The 16085-nt window shown below is 45.3% G+C and overlaps 1 protein-coding gene across 1 annotated transcript in view; it reads left to right on the top strand.

The window, feature by feature from the left end:
* Positions 1–803: 803 nt before the first annotated feature.
* The window catches only part of KIF21A (kinesin family member 21A), a 157948-nt gene continuing 142666 nt past the window's right edge, over positions 804–16085 (top strand). Inside the window, 2 exon segments of the mRNA XM_032803988.2 lie at positions 804–935; positions 11591–12106. Of these exon segments, the coding sequence (XP_032659879.1) occupies positions 804–935; positions 11591–12106 (648 nt within the window).

Genomic DNA, 16085 nt, shown 5'->3' on the forward strand with positions numbered 1-16085 from the left:
CAATGCATCATGGGTAGGTATCACATTGTGCAACTCACCACCATCTAGCACTGGGTTTTTTGGGAAATTTTTGCAATGCCTGATGGCAACAAAATGAATTGCACAGGGGTGACTGGGAGTATGGGATCAACTTCCAATAATGCAGTGTTCTCCAGACCATAATTTCATCTGCATCCCATAAAACTGTATAGCTAAAGGCCCCATAGGTCTAGAACCCAGGCTTCTAGAGCTACTTGGCAGTTAATGGCTCCAGGCTACCACCCAGCAACAGCTATTACCAACATGTGTTCCATTTCCCATGCCCTGCTGTGGACACAAACCATGGAAAGCTCTGCCTCAAGGGTTTGATGGGCAGCAACTCCATGGTTCCTGATTGGCTCTCTGACCTATATAAATCCAAAGGGCATTCCAGGAAGTGTCCAGGCAACAGTGTGGATTTGCCACCATGACTGGTCCTGTTCTATGCTATTGAACTCCTGGCTTGACCTCCACTTCTTTTGGACTTTGCCTCCTGACTCGGACCCTCCGTATCGACCCTGGCCAGGAACTGACAATGAACTCCTCAACTACTCCTAGCCTTAGGTTTGCTACTGTTTTGATGCTTGGACCTGACTGATCTTGTTGAGATCCTGACAGTTTGCCTTGACCATCTAGTCTGTGGTAAAGGCCTATTCTGGGGGAACATGAAGGAGGCAGGCCACTCCCTGCCCAGCCTGTCCCAGAGGGTACTGGAAATGCCTGAACAGGCTGACCACTCTCAGGAGGAGCTCCCCACACTTCAAACCCAATTATCACAACTCACCATGGAGAACCAAGCTTTGCACAGGCAGACCACCCAGATCCATGAGGAAAACATGGTACTGCTGGCCCAGCTGGCACAGCATGCAGGAGATGAGAAGGCAACCTGGTTGCAAGATGAAAATGTTGCACTATGGGCAAGTGCTATGGATATGTACCCGGAGTCAGTCCCTGGAGTCCCCCTCCCACAATGCTTCAATGGAGACCACCAAAAATTCAGGAAGTTTGTTAATCAATGATCTCAGTTGTTTCTGGTCCACCCCAAGTCCTACCCCACTGACCAAGCAAAAGTAGAACTCCTTATTAGCCTTCTGACAGGAGAAGCACTGGGCTGTGCCTCCCCCTTATTCAAACAAGTGAGCCTGATGCTATTGATCTGGGATGCCTTCCTTCATGCATCCTTTGCCAGGTCTGACAATTCCCACTGTGTCTGCTTGGCAGAGGTGGCCCTGCACAAACTCCAGTAGTGCAGGGACTGGCCTCTTCCTACACTGTGCACTTTTAACATCTAGTCTCCAACGCTGAGTGGAAAGAAGCAGCCCAGCTTTACCAATTCCAGTGAGGCTATGCGAGGAGATTAAGGATGAGCTAGCCTGTGTGGAGGCCCCAACCTATATAGATGCCTTCATTGACCTAGTCCCACACATCGACAGTCCTCTCCACGAATGACATGAAGGAAGGGTTCTGTGTTACTAGCTCGCCAGTGCCCCTCTCCAACTGGGACCCCAAATCCCTGTAGCTAGACAGCACTCACTGCTGCGTGACCCCTGAGGAAAAGGAACATTATCACCACCACTGGCTGTATTTCTGTTGTGGGAGATCTGGCCCTACTCTTGTCAACTTCCCATTCAGAGCTCTAGCATGATGCTATTTGGGAAATGACCACATCCAGGCCCAGTAGAGGGAGTTGGCCTGGACAAACCTCAAGATAATGTCCCCCTACTCCTCACTGAAGCATGCTGCAGGCATGGTGAACACTCCCCACATCTTAAGGTCCAGGTCCACATCCATACTCCAGGGGACCCCTACAGAATCCCAGGGCAGTGGACAGCTTCATAGATGCTGATAAGGCCCAAGGCCTGAGTATTCTGGTTCAACCAAAGACTGTCTTTGACCTGGTGGAATCTATAGATGGCTCACTCCTGTCATTGGGGCCAGTGATGCAGGAGACAGTACCTCTGGAAGTTTGCCATCTGGAACCATCAGGAGATCCTCCAGTGTGGGATGATCTGCTCATCACACTTCCCCATACTCCTTGGCATTTCATGGTTAGTGGCTCATGAGCCCCACACCCTTTGGCATGAGCACCACATTAGCTTCTGCTCCAAGTTCTACCAGCAAGTCTGCCTATGCCCACGCCCCCTCTCCCCCCCATGCCCTGGTGGTGGGCCAGCTGTGACCACCACTAGAGTGGTGACTACAGTGACATCTTTGAGAAAAAAGAATGCTGACACCCTATCACCACACCAGGGTTACAACTGCCCGATTGAGCTGCAGCCAGGGGCCAACATACCATTTGGCTGCAGCTACATGATGTTGGAACCTGAGCTGGCTGCCATGCATTCCTATCTCCAGGAGATAGGCCAAAGGCTTTATACACCTGTCCGCTTCTTCTGCTCGGGTCCTGGGCCTATTCGTTAAGGAGAAAGATGGAACCTTATGTCCATACATGGATTACGAGGCCCTCAGTTACCATCATCTCAGAGCTACTGGACCATGTGCAATTGGCCCAGATATTCACAAAATTCAACATGCGTGGGGCCTGTAGCATTATTCAGATCCAAGCTGGGGCTGAGTGGAAGATGGCTTTCCAAACCTGTTCTGGCCACTGTGAATACCTGACAATGCTGTTTGGCCTCACAAATGCATCTGAAACATTCCAGCACTTTGAATGAGGTCTTCCATGACATCCTGGATCAGGGCACATATCAGTGTTCATGTCGCACTCCCCACAAATACCCAGCTCAAGCTGGGGAAGTTAATGATCCAACCAGTGGACCAAATTCAGTGATGAAGCCTGGTCACATGCCACCTCAGGAATGTTGAGCATATGCTAAGAAAACGTACATTGTAGTCTATTTAGACGATATCCTAATCTTTGCAGAAGATTTTGAGCAACACACCAAGCATGTCTGCTTGGTCTAAAATGGCTCCACCAGCATGGCCTGTATGCAAAACTGGAAAAATGCAGCTTTGACCAGTGCTCTATGGAGTTTCTGGCCTATATCCTGTCCCCTCAAGAAGGAATAGGAAGTGCAGACATAGCTGCCCCCCAAAACATCAAGGAGTTACAACACTTCCTGGGGTTTGCTAACTTTTATAGATATTTCATCTCTGGGTTTTCAAGTCAAATAGCCATCTTGACAACATTTCTCCACAAGGGCACCACATTCACTTGGTCTTTGCAGGCCCAAGAAGCATTTGACCGGCTCAAGACAGTCTTTACCAGTGCCACAATCCTGGTCCATCCAGACCCAGCATGACCCTTCATTGTTGAGACTGATACCTTCAATATGGCAATTGGGGGCCATGCTCTCCCAAAGACATGGTCCCCAGGAGCACTTCCGCTCTTACAAGTGCTATTCACGAAAGCTTACTCTGGCCAGACAAAACTACAAATTCCTAGATAAAGAGCTCCTAGCCATGAAAGTGGTCTTTGAAGAATGGCACCACTATCTGGAGGGTGTGGGGTATCCAGTACAGCTATACACTAATCATAAAAACTTAGAGTACCTACACACACAGAGTGTTTTGAAAGAGAGGCAGCTTTGTGGGGCACTATTCTTCACATGCTTCAATTTCACCATCATGTACCACCTGGGGCCCCAGAACAAAGCTGCTGATGCGTTGTCCTGAAAAGGAGAATATCTCAGCAGTCAAGAGCCCCTCACGTGGAGTCCCCATGGATTCTTAAGCCCCAGAATTTCCTGGATGCTATGATTCCCCAAGACTTAATATCACTTATCCACTTAGCTACAGGGAAGGAGCCCTTTGCAACGAACTTGAGGCAGCAAGCCAAGGGCAACACTGGGTCCAGGATAGTTTGTACTATATTAAGGGCCACTTGTATGCTCCACCAGGACCTTCTCAGTTAGAGGTGCTCTGGCTAGGTCATGACTCACCATTAGTGGACCATCTGGGTCGCCTCAAGACCCTCTGGCCACCTGCTCCTTCTGGTGGCCTCAATTGTGCACCACCATCCACTCATATATTGATTCCTGTAAGACATGAGCCCACACCAAGATGCCACACTTAAAACTCCTTGACACTCTACTGTCCTCAAAGACCTTGGGCAGCCATTACTCCAAACTTCATAGTTGAGCTCCCTGGTCTCTCACAGGCACACTGTAGTCCTCACTGTGGTCCATCAACTGACAAAATATGGCCCACTTTGTCCCCATTGTGTACCTGCCCTCTGCAGAAGAGATGGCCCCGCTCTTGGTGACTCATGTCATCCATCTCCATGGATTCCCAGAGTGAGTCACAATTGATCAGGGTCCACGGTTTGTGTTGTGGTTTTGGTGTGAAACCTTACAATTGCTTGGGGTCTGCACTTTAACATCAACTGCTTACCACCCACAGATTGATGATCAGTCGGAACAAGCAAATCAAATGTTAGAACGATACTTGCGCTGCTTCACAAACTTCCACAAGGATAATTGGTCAAGCCTCCTACCCCATGTGGAGTTTGGTTATATGTCTCCACCAACAGGGCTGACCCTATCTATGCAAACTCTAATTTCCACCCATCTCCACCCAGCCATACCTGTCAACTGCACCAATGCTGCAGCTGCTGACTGGGTGCAACAGATCCATGAGGTGCAAGAGGAACTCTTAGCCTCTCTGTACAAGGCCAAGGAGATCTACAAGTGGTATGCTGCCTGTCAGTGCCAGGGAGGCCCGGCATTCATCATCGGATAAAAAGTGTGGTTCTCAGCCCAAAACCTCTATGCCAGCTGGCTGTGTCCTAAACTAGATCAATATGTCGGACCACGGTAACCAACCCAATGACCATGAAGCTCCAGTATGACAGGTCCCTCGGACCCCCAGTGTTTCACATATCCCTGCTTAAAACCCTACAATGACAGCCCTTTCCCTCATCAGCCTCAACAACTACCCCCTCCAGTGCGGGTCCAATGACATGAGGATGAGGTTAATGAGATACTGGACTGAAAAATAAAAATCAGACATGGCTCACTCTGGTACCTCAGACCAAGAGGGCTATGGCCTAGAAGAGCACTCCTGGGAGCCTGCATCCTGCATCCATATGCTCAACCTTGTGGCAGCTTTCTATGAGGCCCATCCTGAGAAGCCTGGGTCCTGTGGGGGTAAGGGAGTAAATGTAAGGCCACAAAAGGCTAAAACCTATGCCTGTAGAGATACCAGGCAGTTAACAGCTCCAGGCTACCACCCATCAGCAGCTGTAATCAACCTAGGCTTCACTTCCTATGATCCACTGTGGATACAGACCATGGGAAGTTAAACCCAAGGTGAATTCCAGGAAGTGTCCAAGCAACAATGCAGATCTTCTGTAGCTGCCATGACCATTCCTGGTCTATGGTCTTGAACTCCTGGCTCGACTGTGGCTTGTTTTATAGACTCATAGACTCGTAGGTCAGAAGGGACCAATATGATCATCTAGTCTGACCTCCTGCATAAAGCAGGCCACAGAACCCTACCCATCCACTTTTATAACAACCTCTAACCCATGACTGAGTTATTGAAGTCCTCAAAATTGTGGTTTGAAGACCTCAAGCTGGCATAGAATCCACCAGCAAGTGACCCATGCCCATGCTGCAGAGGAAGGCAAAAACCTCCAGGGCCTGCCAATCTGCCCTGGAGAAAATTCCCTCCGCCCCAAATATGGCATCAGCTAACCCTGAGCATGTGGGAAGACTCACCAGCAGCACCAGGAAAGAATTCTCTGCGTAAACTCAAATCCCATCCCATCAACATCCTCACATAACCCAGTGAGCCAGACTTATCTTCTGAAAATCCAGAGATCAATTGCCCAATTAAACTATCCCATCATTATTCATCCCCTCCATATACTTATCCAGCTTAGTCTTAAAGCCAGATAAGTCTTTTGCCCCACTACTTCCCTCGGAAGGCTGTTCGCAGAACTTCACTCCCCTAATGGATTAGAAACCTTGTCTAATTCAAGTCTAAACTTCCTACAGTATCAGTTTGTACCATTTGTCCTTGTGCCTACATTAGTACTAATTGCATAATTCTCTCCCTCCCTAACGTTAATCCCCCTGAATTATATTTATATAGAGCAAGCATATTCCGCCGGAGTCTTCTTTTGGCCAGGCTAACAACAAGCCAAGCTCTTTGAGTCTCTTTCATAAGGCATTGTTTCCATTCTCTGAGATCATCCTAGTTTAGCCGTTCTGAACCTGTTCCAGTTGAGATTCATCCTTCTTAAACATGGGAACTCAGACTGCACACAATATTCCAGGTGGTCTCACCAGCACCTATCATATAACGGTACTAACACTCCTTTCCTGCTGGAAATACCTCGCCTGATGCACTCTAAAACCGCATTGCTTTTTTAACGGCCATATCGCATTGGCGGCTCTGACATTCCTCCTTAACACCAATACCCCAGTACTTCTCCTCCTCTGTTGCTGTCAACTGATGCATCCCAATGTATATCTAAAATTCTTATTATTAATCCCTAAGTGCATGACTTTGCAGTTTTCACTATTATATTTCATCCTATTACTATTACTCCAGTTTACAAGGTGGTCCAGATCTTCCTGTATAGTATCCCAGTCCTTCTCTGTGTTAGCAATACTTGCCAGCTTTGTGTCATCTGCAAAATTTATTAGCACATTCCCGCTCTTTGTGCCAAGGTCAGTAATAAAAAGGTTAAATAAGATTGGTCCCAAAACCGACCCTTTTGGGTGTGCAAGACCTCGTTTCTGGATTTGTGTGTTTACCTTGCTCCACCCTTCTAGCACAGGGACACCAAAATGAGATTATGCTGACCATTTGAGAAATGAATGGTGATCAAACTGTGGAAACTTGCAATGCTAGATTGCTACCGGTCAATTGGGAAATCCAGCACAGGGGCCATTGTCATGCAAGTATTCAGGGCCATTAATTGCTCCCTGCTACTGTGACTCTGGGCAATTTGCTGGATATAGTGGATGGTATTACAGCAATGGGGTTCCCAAACTGCAGTGGAGTGACAGATGGCATGAATATTCCTATGTTAGCACCAGACCACCTTGTCACGGAGTACGTCAACAGAAAGGGCTACTTTTCTATGGTAATGCAAGTGCTGGTGGATCACCAGGGATGCTTTCCCTATATCAGTGTGGGCTGCTCAAGGAAGATGCATGTGTGTGCATCTTTGCTTTTAAAGAAAGTCGCAAGCAGGGTCTATTTTTCCCAACCAGTGCATCACCACTGGGAATGCTGAAATGCCAATAGTGATCCTGAGAGACCCAGCCTACTCCTTGCTTTCCTGACTCATGGTACACCAGCCACCATGATAGCACCAATGATTGCTTCAACTACAAACTCAACAGGTGCACAATGAGAGTTGAATATGCCTTTGGTTGTTTGTTTACTTACAAGATAGGACCTCAGTGAGAAAAATATCCCAATGGCCTACCTGGCCTTGTTCTTTTGCAGCTCGTATGAATCTTACAGTGATTGCTAAAGCAGCAGAGAATCCTGTGGCACCTTATAGACTAACAGACGTTTTGGAGCATGAGCTTTCGTGGGTGAATACCCACTTTGTCAGATGCATGTAGTGGAAATATCCAGGGGCAGGTATATAGATGCTAGCAAGCAAGCTAGAGATAATGAGGTTGGTTCAATCAGGGAGGATGAGGCCCTGTTCTAGCAGCTGAGGTGTGAAAACCAAGAGAGGAGAAACTGCCAACTACAGAACCAGTCCAGACTAACATGGCTACCCCTCTGACACTTGACAGTGATTGCTGTACATGTAGGAATATAACATTGTCATGTACCTATTAATATTGTCTCTGAATGATGTTATGGGTTCTGTGACAAAGTGAAGTAACAGGAAACTGGTGGGTGTTAATCCTGCTCATCACTAACAGTGTATGTTGTGTACTAATAAAGATTAATTTTGCAGCAAAAAATAGCATTTCATTCTGTAACAGGAACTAGGCAATGGGGAGGAAAAAAACATTCAAAATGTAATAAATTAAGAGAACAGAACTAATGAATGGGAAAGAACACTCCATTTTACAGGTACACATACATGCTTTCACAGGTCAGCATATGTGAAGCTGTGATTGATTGTCTTTAGTGTCCTCTCCCCCAACCAGGTGGAGTGGTAAGGGTAGTGTACCGACCCTTGATGCCACATAGAATGTTGGGGAGAGAGTATAACAAGGTCCAGATATTTGAGTTCATTATGGGCTGCAGAAGGTGAGCATGGGACTGTTGAACCTGCAGGTCTACCAGAGTCTGCAGAATCTCTGTTTCTGTCTGAGAAGTGCAAGCATCTCCTGCTGCATGTCCCTCTCCTTTTCTTGTGTCTTTCTCCTCTTTACTCTATCCTTCTCCATGCTATCTGCAAGAGTCATCCTCCAGGTCCTGGTCTTGTTCTCTGATGCAGGACTGGCTTGCAGGATCTCCTGGAACATGCCATCCCGAGTCCTCTTCTTCTCCTTATCTAGTTCGGGTATGGAAGGGGAGATGCTGAAGTCCACAACAGCAGCAGCTGCAGATACACTGACAATGTGTGTTGTATTCAAAATGGAAACTGAAACTTAAGTTACTGAACTCACTCACTTCCATACAGCAATAGCCATGGTGAGTATGGCCCTTGTGGGAGGATGGGTTTGGAGAAATGAGGGGGAGGAGCCTAGCTCGCTGGTATTGATTATAGCTGTATAGGACAATGGAACTGAATGCTGGCACTGTTTTTTCCACAGGTCGTAGTGATTTTAGCTGATCTCACTCCTGAGCGTAATAGAGGCAGGGAAAGCACAGCTGCTCCTGGTAGATTTTACTGGTGGAAACTTAGGTGCCTGGGAATTTTAGGCACCCACAAGTTCAGGCAGCAGCTGAGCAGTGGTTTTATGGATGCCCATGGTGCATAAATGTTGTACATAAGTAACTACAGTGGCTGGTAGGTGCCTAAGTCACTCTTGTGAATACAGATCTGAGTTACTAATTTTTTATTAAAGATAAACAGAATTGTTGACAGTACAAAGTACTTTCTTACATATCTGTTAAAACAAAGGGAGTGATTTCCTACCCATTTATTAAGGTTAATCTCTCAATGACATGAATAAGAATGGGGAGCAGAGGTTGCTCCTCATTGAAGAAAATAGTATGAGAGATAGTTACAATTATCATTTACCCAGAGACAGATGCGTTAACAGAATAGCAGTGGATTTGTTTACTTTGAGAAGGAATGGAAAAAATACTAAAAAAAATTAAGATTTGTTTTTAATTAAAAGCTTAAATTTAGCAGAAAAGTGTGGAATACTCATGGGATCCATAATTTTCTTTCAAATGCTCTAAAATTGGGCAATTCCTTTGAAGAGAAAATCAAGAGTCAAATAGAATTCCACTGATTTCAGTAGCTTAAGTCATTCAGGATGGAGAACATGTACATACTGTTGAACTTAAAAAAGCCAAAATCAGAAGAAAACTTTATTCTTTTGACACTGAAATTTGACTTCCTATTTAGGCCCATTGTGAGCAGTGGTTCTTTGGCACAATGGCCTCTGTTGTGCAAAAATGTATATGTGTGTTTAGTCATATGAATACTTCTATTGGACCATATTCTTCAGTCTGCTAAATTCACCTTCACCATGTTTGTGGGAGGAGGGGATGTGTTGAGGGTGGAGTGAGTGTATAGGGGGTGCGCCGAGGATGGAAGAGGGCATGGTGGAGATGAGCTCCCGTATGGCTGGTCCCTGACTAGCATAATCTCAAATTGTATGCCACTGTCAGAAATTAGAGTTGGATCCAGATCTTAATGGCTGAGTAGGAGTGAACTACAGCCAACCCCCTCCAGCTGCTCCTGTCCACTAGGTTTGGGCACAGCTCTGACTGTGGAGAATTGGTGACTTCAGTGGGATTATACACATGCTTAAAGTCTTTGCAGTATTGAGGCTGACAAGATTAAATATGCTTTAATAATACAAGTCCTGATATTGCATAGGTATATTAAATCAAGTCTAGCTTTAACCTGTGTGATGTATTAGCATTCTTAGGGGTGCTAGATGGATAAACTTACTTGCTTCTTATAAGGAAACATCCATTTCACTAAAACATACCCTGTGACTCAGAAGAAAAAACATATGGACCTTCTCTTATTCATACTAGTCTGAGAGAAGCTATGTTCTCAAATACGAAAACTGAATAACATGGTTGTACCAAATATTGACACACACTGTGGATGGGTGATAATTATATTTTATAGATGTTAATTTTTCTTTCCTTCTGTAGGGTTTAGTCCAAACTAATCTTAAAACTCCTAAATTATGTCTTCCATCATTCCCTCAAGAAACTGTTCTGCAGCCTAATGCAATCTACTTTCAGGAACCCTTTGCTGCTATTCAGTCTAAATATTCACTTTCTTAAACATATATTAAAAGAAAAGTCAGAAGTGAAACACCTTTCCCTAGGGCACCAGATCTAGGGAATGGTTTGTGGCTAAAGCCCAGGCAGGCCTGGGGAGATTCAGGTTCTACTTCTGTCTCTGCTGCATATTTCCTGGGTGACTTTAGGTTAGGGGTTCTCAAACTGGGGGTCGGGACCCCTCAGGGGGTCACAAGGTTCCTACATGGGGGGTCGTGAGATGTCAGCCTCCACCCGAAATCCTGTTTTGCCTCCAGCATTTATAATGGTGTTAAATATATAAAAAGTGTTTTTAATTTATAAGGGGTCACACTGAGAGGCTTTCTATGTGAAAGGGAGCACCAGTATAAAAGTTTAAGAATCACTGCTTTAGGCTTATCTTCTCTGTGCCTTAGTCAGCTTCTCCATCTTTGGGTACATAATACATACTTTACAGGAATATTAAGGAGCTTGCCATTAATATTTTTAAAATGCTGGGTTATCTTAGTATAGAACATTTTATAATTTTAAAGGAAAGATAATACAATATTATTATATGTAGCAACTTGCAGTAAAACAATATTCCCAAGTCAACACTGTTTCTGAATTAAATGGAGAAAAAATAGCAAAAGAAAAGTGACTAGGTTTAAGCCCCAAAGAAATAATTCAGGTCTGCTTTAGTAAACTGAAATTTCTTTAGGGCAGGGGATTTGTTCCTGTAAAGAGTCATGGATGTTGCTAGAGCCCCAGTCCTGCAAATCAGATCTGTGTGGGAAAGGAGTTTTCCTGCAGGGATCTGATTGTAAGATGAAGGCCTGAGTGTGCACATCTTTCATAATGAAAATCACAATAACTTGACATGCAATGTTTTTAGCATATCATTACAAATTCAAAAATGGGCCTATTCTGCTGGAAAACACTGCTCAGGAATGTGAAATGTTTCAAGCAAAAACCTGCCTGTTTCCTAGCAGGGCTGTTGTTTGCATCAACAATTAGTGTCCTCTCTTAAATTTCCAAATGTGAAAACCAGACAGTTTATTAAAGCGCTGAGACGAGCGACGGGGCACATAGGTAGGGAACTTCTGAACCAATTTGCCAGACAAAACCAACCCGGGGAGCTCTGCAGGGCTCTCTGGCAGGCCCTCCCCAGCTCAGCTCACGATAATGCTGTAGTGGCACTGCAGAATAAGTAGGGCTCTGGAATAAAAAGCCAGCTCGTTCCGCCCCACAGGGTGGCTCTTGCTGCTGGGGAAGAAACAAGTGGAGGTGGCTGCTCTCGGGAAAAGGGAACAGGCTTAGCAGGACTGAAGCTCGCCCAGCACTGGGGCCGAGCCTGTGTGCGTGTGAGGGGAGAGAGCAGTGCGTGCTCCCCCCGCAGCGCCAGCCAGAGCCCGGCGGGGAGCCGCTCGGGCGGGGAGGGAGGAGTGGCCTGGTTACGCATTGCGGCTGGAGAGAACCTGAGGCGGCGGGGAGCGGAGCTGCCGGCGCCGCTGCTGTCAGTGCGGTGGGGGCGGGAGCCGCTCGCTTCTCCGCCAGCCAGGGAGCGCTCGGGCGGTGCGGGACCCTCCCGGCGCGGCCGCGGTGCTACCTAGTCAGCCAGTCACTACAATGGCTGGAGCGCGGAGGTGAGAGCGGCAGCCCCGCGCCCCGGCTCGGAGAGGCGGCGGAACGAGGCTGTGTTTACCCCGCCCCCCCACCACACCATGTCGGCGGGGCAGGACGAGAGCTCGGTGCGGGTCGCTGTCAGGTACGGGCGAGGGGCCGCCGGGGGTCGCTACTCCGGGGCAGGGGGCTCGGTGCCGCGCATGACGGGGGCGGTCACAGGTGGGCTGGTACCTTCCGGCCTGGAGCGGTGCGGGCAGGTGGCTGCTGGTGTCCGGGACAGCGTCAGCCCATCGCCCCGCGAGGCCTGGGGGCGGGCCGCTGCCTGTCAAAGCTGTGGGGGGGGAGCGGGGTCTCTCTTCTTTCCGCCCCACCCCAGCCATTGGCCCCGCAGGGGCGTGTGAAACCGGCTTATTGCATTGGAGTGAATGGGGGTCTTGCTGAAAACTCCTGCCTAAGATGCATGGCTGGCCAGAGGCATCTATGAATACATGCTAAGCTTAGATTTCAAACATCGTGATTCTAAGCAGGGTTTCTATACAATAGAAGAACAAGTGTGTATTTTCTGTAGTGTGTGCAATATCTTGAATTACGTTCCAGTGAATGCCTTGTTCGACACATGCAGGCAGTGTTGTGAATATTCTGGACTGGATAAATTGCAGTCACAGTATCTGGGAGTAAATTGCAGCATCACTGTACTGCATGAAAAATTAATGACGTATTTACAATAGAACAAGTGTATCAGTTTAGTTAGTCTTAGTAATCTCTCTAATTGAGTGTTTCCCAGGAATGGTTGAAAATTATAAAAGAAAAAAATAGTGTTTGTCTCACAAAACTTGAGACCATTTACTAATTCAATAAGATTTAAACATCTGCATACAAACCATGAATCTAATTCTGCAAACCCTTACTCATGAGTGGTTTCTATTAACATAATAACCTCTAGCTTCAATGCTTGCAGGATTGGACTCTAACATTCTAATGTTTTAGGATGGCGAAGGCCTCAATCCTGGAAAGACCTCTGCAAGTCTTGAAGTTTATGTACTGTGAACAGTCCCATTGACTTTAATGAGACTATTCAGTGCATAAAGTTAAGCATGTACAGAAGTGTTTACAGGACAGGAGCATAAATGACTTTAAAATGTCAGCTGGTTCACATGACTCAAATCTTTTATTAGAGATAAAAATTTGTCAGTAAAACTGGATTTTAGTGCTTTCCTGTTCTAAGACATTTTGTTGCTTCAAAAGATTCTACAGTAGTTAAATAAATTTTTCTTAAATTGTCTTAAGATCTCTTTATGTAGTCCTTGTTCAAGTGCTCTTGTTTTGGACTATGCAAGCTGTCAGTTGGGTTTGAGTTACATGAAATAATTATACTGAATGATGAAATGAATTCTTCATTGTGTATTATGCTGGAGCTGTAGCATAATGCACAGGACTTTAAAAACTCCATTTCCATCACTGGATAGTCAGAACCTAAACGTTCGTTCGTTTGTTCACGGGTCAGCTCGTAAGATGCAAAAGGTAGAGCCGAAGTATCCGAAGAGATGTCGAAGCAGCACTGTTACTGGGTGCTGATTTTATATCTATCTATCTATCTCTGGGGGCCATTGGATGACAAATGCAGAGGCAAGCCCATTAACAATGAAATGTGATGGATGCTGTACAGTGTTTGTCAGACTTTACTGTACTGTGATCCCCTTCTGACAACCTAAATTACTACAGGATCCCAGGAAGGGGGATGGGTCTTAAACAGAGGCTCAAGGGCTTTAACCACCGGAGGTGGGGGAGAGTGGCTGTAACCTGAGCTCCACTATCCAGGGCTGGGGCTGAAGCTGAAGCCCTCGGGTTTCATCCTTCATCCCTTGGTAGCGGGACTCAGGCTTCAGCTTCAGCCCCAGACCCTAGGAAGTCTAATGCCAGCCCTGGCAACTCCATTAAAATAGGGTCGTGACCCACTTTAGGGTCTTGACCTACAGTTGGAGAACTACTGCGTCAGTTTTAAAATCAGTTTCTCAGTTACAGTAGTGTTTTCTGTTAGGAGAAATTCTTCCTGTTAACTTGAGCAAATTGTCATTTATTGAAATGCTTTGCTTGGAAAACACTGAAAAAAAGAGAGATTCCATTCTGTAATCAGGATGTTTCTATAAACAAAAGTAATTCAGAGGTGTAATCTTAAAAATAGGGTGTGTTGAAACAACTGCTTCACCTTTAAATGAAAATATTTCATATGTTATTTTGAGAAAGTATTTTTCTGGTGCAGGATAGCACATTTTTTATGTATATAGTTATTGTAGCTAGGAGCTAAACAAAGTCTTCTGATACCAAAGGATTAGTGTTTGCAGACATTTGATAAATAGGATACAAAAATAAGCCTCTACCCTGATAGAACATGACCCGATATAACACGAATTCAGATACAGTGCAGTAAAGCAGCGGAGAGCCCTAAGCCCTTTAAATCACCGCCTGAGCCCTGCTGCCAAAGCTCTGGCGATGATTTAAAGGGCCCGGGGCTCTGGTTGCTGTGGGGAGCCCTGGGCCCTTTAAATCCCTGCCCGAGCCCCAGCGGTAATTTAAAGGGACCAGGACTCATCACAGCAGCTGGATAACCGGGCCCTTCACCGTTAGAGTTCCGGCGTACCGGACCAAACCCGATATAATGCAGTCTCACCTATAAGGTGATGAGATTTTTTTGGCTGCTGAGGACTGCATTATATTGGGGTAGAGGTGTATATGGTGAGCAGGCTAGTAAAAGTGAATTAAACAAGGCAAGTGAATTAAAGACATCTTTTGTGGCTCTGGGATAAATTTTTAATACTACATGGTATTCTCATAATCAGCAAACATCTTAATCCTCCAAATCTCAGTGCAGTTTGATAATGAGGGATTATACCCATCTTCCTTTCTACCTACGTCCCTTGGAGGGTTAATTCTTCATGCACCAGATTTATCTCTCTGCTCTTAAGATTTCTAAGAGAAGCCATTCTGATCCAGGTTTTTTAGATGGACACAATATCAGTAACTACATACAGAACTTCATTTTAAGTTGTTTTTTTAGTATTTTGAAAGAAGAGTATTTCAGCTAATGACAGTACTTGCTCAATTTTGTAGGGGCAGTGTGACTTCAGTGAGTTTCAGTTGACTTTGAGGATCTGCCTTGGTGCAGCAAATTGCAGAATTGGGGTCTTAATTAGTTTTATGAATGTTTCTGTGACCGATTGGTATGTCATAGTACCATATATATTTGTAAATGGGATGAGATAGCAAAGGTAAGGTCTTTAAAAGGCACATTTGCATTGAAGCTGGTGCAGAAAAGAACATGCCCATGTTTACTCTATACCAATGGTTCTCAAACTTTTGTACTGGTGACCCCTTTCACATAGCAAGGCTCTGAGTGCAGTCCCCCCTCCCCAATAAATTAAAACATTTTTGTATATTTAGCACCATTATAAATACTGGAGGAAAAGCAGGGGTTGGGATGGATGCTGAGAGCTTGTGACCCCCCATGTAATAACCTCACGCCCCCCTGCGGGGTTCCAACCCCCAGTTTGAGAACTTTTTGGATGTAATGTAAGGTAAAATGTTTACTAAACTGTTTTTCCACAACTACTAATGAAATAAAGTGAAGTATAACATGCTGTAGTATGATAGAAAATGATCTTTTCTTTCCAATTATCACTACCTTTAAACTATCCTCTTGCACACTAATTGCTTCAGAGTTTTTTGCATAATTATTGGGTAGTTAATTATGTACCAGATATTCCAGTTTAGTGAAGCATGAGAGCTGCAAGTATTTTGGCAGATAATCCAATAACTAATGTTAAACTCTGCAATCCAGAAAAAAATCTGCAATCCAGAAAAAAAATCTTTCACTATTGTCAGCTTCCACTGAAAGAGGCTGATTTACAATTTTGATGATTATGTGCAACTTTCACAAAGAGCTTTACTTTTAGTCTGTGTTACCATGGCTGTGTTCAGTTGTCAGGCATGCTTGTTTTCAGTTAAAAATCATAAAGTCCCCTTAATAGTCTAATCATATGACTATTTTTTAGTGTAAAAACTACCTTTTTGTGACTGTGGAACTGCTGTAGTGCATTTTTGAATGCCCTTCTCATGTATGAAAA

Source organism: Chelonoidis abingdonii, chromosome 1 (assembly GCF_003597395.2).
Source record: "Chelonoidis abingdonii isolate Lonesome George chromosome 1, CheloAbing_2.0, whole genome shotgun sequence".
NCBI classification, from domain to species: Eukaryota; Metazoa; Chordata; order Testudines; family Testudinidae; genus Chelonoidis; species Chelonoidis abingdonii.